Genomic DNA, 6,511 nt, shown 5'->3' with positions numbered 1-6,511 from the left:
TTTTTTTTTTTTTTTGGTATTTTCTTTAATTTTTTAAAATTTTGAAGAAAGCTGAACCACCAACCAATACTTGTTAAGTAGAAGAAGCAAAATCGAGAGAGATATCTAAACCCATGATGGTTTTGTGTGTATAGATATTGTGGTGCTCACCTTTATTTATAATCCAATAAGTAGAGTCTTGGTAGGAACCCTACTAAGACTCAAACATCCAATTACAATCTAATAAGGAAACAAAAAACAACAATAAGACTCAACTCATAGCTGATGGGGACACTCCCCTATCGTAAACACTCTTTAACAAGAATAAATTTCAAAATTCAGAAATTTAAATAATTGATTTGCTTGCTGAAATAAAAAAGCGACTCTGTGAGGCCGTAGATCGGCGGCCAGTGGTGTCCAATATATATAAAAGTGAGTTCCTAGCAATGACTATCAACTTTTTTTTTTTCCGGAAAAAAAAATTGGACTTCATCAAGCCATAGAGCGGGGAACATTGTTTCACATATAAAAACTATAGAGTCAACGACCAGGTATTCATCATTTTTTTTTGGAAAAAAAGTTGAGAGAATTTTGTTACCTTCAAGGGTTCTTGGGTAGAAAAGCAACTCCAAATGTTGTTGATGTTGTGCTGTGAATCCACTTGTCCAAGCACCCTTTGGGTGTGATTTGGAAAAAAGTTGAAACAAGAAAAACAAATTTGGGGGAATTTTCTTCAAACCTGGGGGAGATATGTTGAGTTCAAATTTTGACCCAGTCTCGTCAAGATGGTTCTTTTATAGTGGGTCACGTGAGTGGTTTCGATTGATACTTCAGGAAATCGAGAAATAAACGAGATCTAGCCCAGTAGCTTTGTGGTGAAAGAGATACACCAAGTCTATTTCTGGAGAACTACTTTGTTGATTGTGCTGTGATGTTGGGAGGAGAACTCCTAGAGAGGGTGATTCCTTGAGGGCCGAAATCCAAGAGAACATATATCTGACCAAAGTTAATAATACCTGGACCACAGACTAGAACCGGTTATGCATCAAATTTGATTTCTGGCCTGGATCTAACTGCTCTAATGCTAGCTTGTCTTCACACAAGTTGCTCATAACTAGCTTTTCATGAGACTCCGCTTGGTTATATTCATGGAATATTGCTCATTCGCTGGACTCAGTGAAAGTTGCTTAAATTACTAGTGAGCTGCTTCTTCTCTGTGGTAAGCTTGGGACCAGTCAGATTCTGATGAGAAAATTATAATAAAAATTTAAGCCATGGAAGTAAATAGAGAGAGAAAGAGCTGATGAACCTAAACTATTAGTATTAACTGGATTAATTTTTTTTTTCGTACACATCGAGGTAAGGTTTTTTTTTTGGGGGGGGGGGTTAGTATTTATTTCCAAATGGGCTAGGGGATGGGTAATGCAGGAGTAGATTACAAGAAATTACCCTAGCAGTTTATAACCCCAAACAATACAAATAGGATCAAGAAACAAAGAAATAAGACCATCAAATAAACCCCCAAGGATACAATATCCATATAGGAGCAAAACCAGCCCAAACCCAGCCAGATAGGAGAGAGAAAGGCTTGCTATAGAGCTAGAGAGAGAGGTGCGGCTAGGTCTGTAGGAGTCCGATTGAGCTGTACTCTTGGGCGTAGATAGTCTCTAGGAAGGGTACAAAAACCCCCAAAGTTGAGAGGATATTGATGGCTGGTTGTGAAGTTATAAGCTTTCTTGATTTTCTGACCTAGGAGAGAGAAAACTTCAAGATTCTTCTGAACAGCCACTGGACAGATCTGGACAGCTCCAAGAAGAGGACCAAATGGTCTATTAGCAGCCTAGAACACACCCTTAAAAGGGTTTACAGATCAGAGGTTAGAGGAGGGAGATATGGAGATCGATCTCTTTCCTAAAATCTTCACTGATGCTGGTTGGTTTTGGATTGTAATAGCTTCTAACAGAATCTGAATTGAACCTCTTGAATGTTACAACAAATAAAATAGAAAATGAAGAATAGAACAGATGGGGGGTTGAGAAGGGTGAAAGAGAATAAAGGAATGGGTATCTCACCCCTCAGTTTTGGTTATCACACCCCTCAAATGTTTAGGCATCTCACATCTCAATAATAACTTTTTTAGCTAAATAGCAATCACTCAATAATTCATTCATTTGAATGAATAAAGATTTCACCAATAATAAAAATAAAAGGAGTACGAAGTATGAACTAATTCCAAATACTAAACTTCATATTTGAATTCAGAACATCAATTAATTATCCCATAATTTGATATAAGTGAGGGAAAATTATTCTGGTAGTGGCCCTTGCACCATAAACACAAGGTGTAAAATGACTTTCAACCCCTCTTTTGTCTAGCATAAGGGGTAATCCTGGACAAAAAGCACTTGCATATATCTCATAAGCAAGAAAATTTCCCGCTAGATACATGCTAGTTTGCTCAGTCAATGGAAGGAAGTGCATAGACATCTTAAGCATGGGCCGACAAAATCTTTTTACACCCATTGTGTCTAGGATTCTGGCTCCTCTCTTGAGCGCCCATTGCCTAGGTCTTGCCCATAGTTACCTGGGCGAGTGCCACTTGTCCAAGCGAAGGTCCAATGATTCTCAACGCCTTGCTTTCTGTGCCTCTGTCAACGTCTCGTTTGCCACGCTTCTCTCAAAGCGTTGGATCTTCGCCTGTACACGTGACGCTCGTCCAAATAACTATGGGTTGACCTGAGCAATGGGAATTAAGGAGAAGAGCCGGATCCCTTTGTCTTATGAAATGTAATATCAGTAATTCAATTAGAAATGTCTCAATTAGTTTCATGCTAATTATGTATTTTGAGAAGAAAATCTATATTTATAATACCTTCTCATGTCAATTTATTGATATCACATTTGTTTATGACATTTTCGGAAGTCACAAGTCATATGCCTCTCTATTTATAGAGGGGGAAGCTTACAATCATACTAAGACGAGGAGCTAGTTTTCAAAGAGGACTAGACACTCCTACTACAACTAGGAATTCAAAATAGGACTGGGACTTGACTTTATAACTCCAACATGGAGTAGGATTAACTAACTAATAGTCCATATAGGACTTTACAACCAACTAATGGTCTAATGAGCCTTTATTGAATTAAATAACAACTAATTATACTAATGAATTAAATCCCGTTTTTCTACCTTTTACCCATATTTTAGGCCCATTAAAGTGGCTCATTTCAAAGAAAAACCATGGGATCAAAGGTTCAACACATACATAACACAACCGAGGGCTTATTTGCAATAAAATAAGCCCAAGTGACTTATCTACATCAATGGGGGTCACTCAAAATCTGACCACATACAAGAATTAACAATAGCAGAATCATAGATCCTTTTCTTTTGAATTTGCAATAGATACCAACAAATTTAATCACCAGGAAGATCATTGTTTATTTACCAAAAAAATTAAATATATTAGCTGAAACTTTCCAGTAATTAATTTTTTTTACATAATGTTTTTCTTGATTATGTTCACATTTATTCTAGCATTGATCCCAAACTGCATTCATGAGCTTGAGCATTGTATTGGCAATTCTGTTTTTTAGTCAAAGAGCACTCAATCTCATCGATCTTTAACTTCCTGGTAATTTCCCATGTCTTTGTTCACAGGGCAGGATATTGAAGCATGCAGGTGACTTGCCAGCTGCTGCTGCTTTGGCAGATGAAGCAAGATCTATGGATCTTGCAGATCGCTACATAAATAGTGAATGTGTTAAGCGTATGCTTCAGGCTGATCAGGTGTATATTTCTATTTCATATCTTTCTTTCTTTAATTTATTTTATTTTTTCAGTTTTGATCATTTAATTTTAAGTTTAGCATTCATCTCCTTCATTCTGTTCTCTATTTTTCATGTTCTCCTTGTGTGAAACTGAGTTTTGTTGAATATTACACTTTTCCCTTAAGGTTGGATTAGCAGAGAAAACTGCTGTATTGTTCACCAAGGATGGAGATCAGCACAATAACCTTTATGATATGCAGTGCATGTGGTGTGTTTTTTGCCCTTATTCATTAAGAGTATCTATCACAATTGGCTTTGTGATTTTTCTGCTAATTTTTCCTGGGTTTATGCATCCTGATTCCTGAGAAGGTATGAACTAGCTTCTGGTGAAAGTTACTATCGTCAAAGTGATCTTGGTCGGGCTTTGAAAAAATTTTTGGCTGTGGAGAAGCATTACGCAGATATGACTGAAGACCAGTTTGACTTCCATTCTTATTGCTTAAGAAAAATGACTCTGCGTGCCTATGTGGAGATGCTAAAATTTCAGGATCGGTTACATTCAAATGCATATTTTCATAAAGCAGCTGCTGGAGCTATCAGGTAAAGGATTTTTTGTGTGTGTGTATATATGCTCTAGATTATGTATCAGCTGGATGAGATTTTTCAATTCCTACACCACACAATTTCAAATGCTAAGCTAACTAGAACTCCTCAAGATAGTTAACAAAAAAGAGAACCAAGATAGGCCATTTCGACAATGAACCTTTCCAAATCGAAATATTTCTTCGAAAAAGTTGAAAATTGGTAAATTTTTGGGAAATGAAGGTAACGAAGGGAAATGCTAAGAATTTTGCAATGAAACTTTAACGGATGCTTATTTAAGGATAAATACACATTATGAATGATTAGATGTCAAAAATTGAATGCTCAAAGTGGTAGTTTGGTTTTGCACCCTATTTACTGGTGTAAGCGTTCAAACATTGCTCAAATCTAGCAAAAAATGTGAACCAAGATAATAAGTTTATAGGGAGTTACCTATTTCTTGAAGTTTCAATACAAATATTTCTTTGCATATAGTCGTGGGAGCTTAGATTCTCCGAAGATTTGTGATTTTTTATACAAACTTGAAGCGTTTTAGCAATTTCGACCATTTCACCTCCATATACTGTATTTTATATGGAATGTAACATTTCAGTTATTTTTGGACAAATTTTTGGCTTTGCTTGTTTCGACTATACTGTATTCTTTGTATTTTGCATGTAATTTCATTTTGTGATCCAGAGAAACTGAAATATTTTGCCAAATTGTAACCAGTGTTGTTCAAAATATGGAACATAACTTCAGGTTTTGTTTATTCAGTGACCTTAAGATGAAAAACTGGCTGGAGAGGTAGAGAAAAGGACACTGTAGTTCAGAGGAGATAGATTGGGGGGGATAGAAATTGGGGAGGAAGAAAGGCTTCTTGATGTTGGGGTTTTTTCTTCAGGACAAGAAGCCTCTCATTCCTATCATTTTTAGTGATCTCCATAAAGGACATGGGGAGATTAAAAAGAAGAAGTGGGGGAAATTGCGGTCCACTGATTAAAAGGAGAAGCTCCTAAGTGGATGACCCATCACTTGTAGTCTCTTCTAATGTCTTCCATTAGCTTGTTTCTTATAACACTAGTCAACATTCTGTTCAACCATATCCATTTATGTATATGCAGATGCTATTTAAAGTTGTATGATTCTCCTCCAAAATCAGCAACCGAAGAAGATGATGAAATGTCAAAGTTGCTTCCTTCTCAGAAAAGGAAGATGAGACAAAAGCAGAAAAAAGCAGAAGCCCGTGCAAAGAAAGTATATTAGCTTTTCTTTCGTATGTTTCTTAGTTTCCTTTCTTCTCAGTGATTTAAATTATGACATTTTCATATTTGAAAGGAGGCTGAAGAGAAGAATGAAGAGGAATCAAATGCAACTGGTGTCGCTAAGAGTGGAAAACGGCAACATGCCAAGCCAGTAGATCCTGATCCCAATGGGGAGAAGTTATTGCAGGTAGAATCGGATTCCTGAAACTTTTCTTTCTGCTGAGCTTTTTCTGCTTTTCTATGTATTATTTTTTCCTTTCTTTTTTCTGATTTCCTATTTTTCCTTTATATCAATGTTTTTCTGAAAACCATAAAGATCTCTTTATACACAATGGGATAGCTGTCCAAGGTCATTCGCACTTATGGATAAAACTATGCCCTCTTGAAAATGCTCAATATTCAAGGGAGGAGAGTTACAACTTTAAAAATAGCTATATCTTTTAATTTGTCCTCCCATCATTGGTTTGAAATGTTTTAAATGCAATGGTGAAAGGATAAAGTTGATAAGAGTCATTACGTATTTAAAAGATAAAATTTGAGACAGCCAAGTTGGGAAGGATTGTCTTTGTGTGGTGGAAGCCTGAGGGAGTACAATATGCAGAAAATGACTGTACTGAGTCCGCAAGATAGCCTTCAATATCTCCTGGCATCCTGTGTAGAGTGGGGACATTCTGAAGCTGATACCAAGCAGCACAGATGTTTGTCTATTAGGAGCAATAACATACTCTTTGGTTTTGATCCCCGCTTTACAGGTTGAGGATCCATTGTCAGAAACTACAAAATATTTGAAGCTACTTCAAAAGCATTCGTCGGAGTCCTTGGAGACACACTTACTTTCTTTTGAAGTGAACATGAGAAAGCAGAAGATTTTGCTTGCTTTTCAGGTACCTATACACTCAAAAGCATTCTTACAC

The 6,511-nt window shown here is 36.6% G+C and overlaps 1 protein-coding gene across 2 annotated transcripts in view; it reads left to right on the top strand.

Annotated features, from left to right (window-relative positions):
- The window catches only part of LOC122075231 (N-terminal acetyltransferase A complex auxiliary subunit NAA15), a 54,043-nt gene that overhangs the window by 33,999 nt on the left and 13,533 nt on the right, over positions 1-6,511 (top strand). Inside the window, exons 15-20 of one of the 2 annotated variants that reach the window (XM_042640189.1) lie at positions 3,641-3,769; positions 3,936-4,018; positions 4,120-4,350; positions 5,457-5,589; positions 5,674-5,784; positions 6,350-6,481. In XM_042640189.1, coding sequence (XP_042496123.1) covers positions 3,641-3,769; positions 3,936-4,018; positions 4,120-4,350; positions 5,457-5,589; positions 5,674-5,784; positions 6,350-6,481 — 819 coding nt within the window. Of the gene's footprint in view, positions 1-3,640; positions 3,770-3,935; positions 4,019-4,119; positions 4,351-5,456; positions 5,590-5,670; positions 5,785-6,349; positions 6,482-6,511 lie in introns of both variants that reach the window. The other variant, XM_042640187.1, reaches the window with a different exon arrangement.

This window comes from Macadamia integrifolia, chromosome 4 (assembly GCF_013358625.1).
Source record: "Macadamia integrifolia cultivar HAES 741 chromosome 4, SCU_Mint_v3, whole genome shotgun sequence".
Lineage (NCBI taxonomy): Eukaryota > Viridiplantae > Streptophyta > Magnoliopsida > Proteales > Proteaceae > Macadamia > Macadamia integrifolia.
Note: the sequence above shows the minus strand (reverse complement) of the source record. Positions and strands in the feature narration are given on the sequence as shown.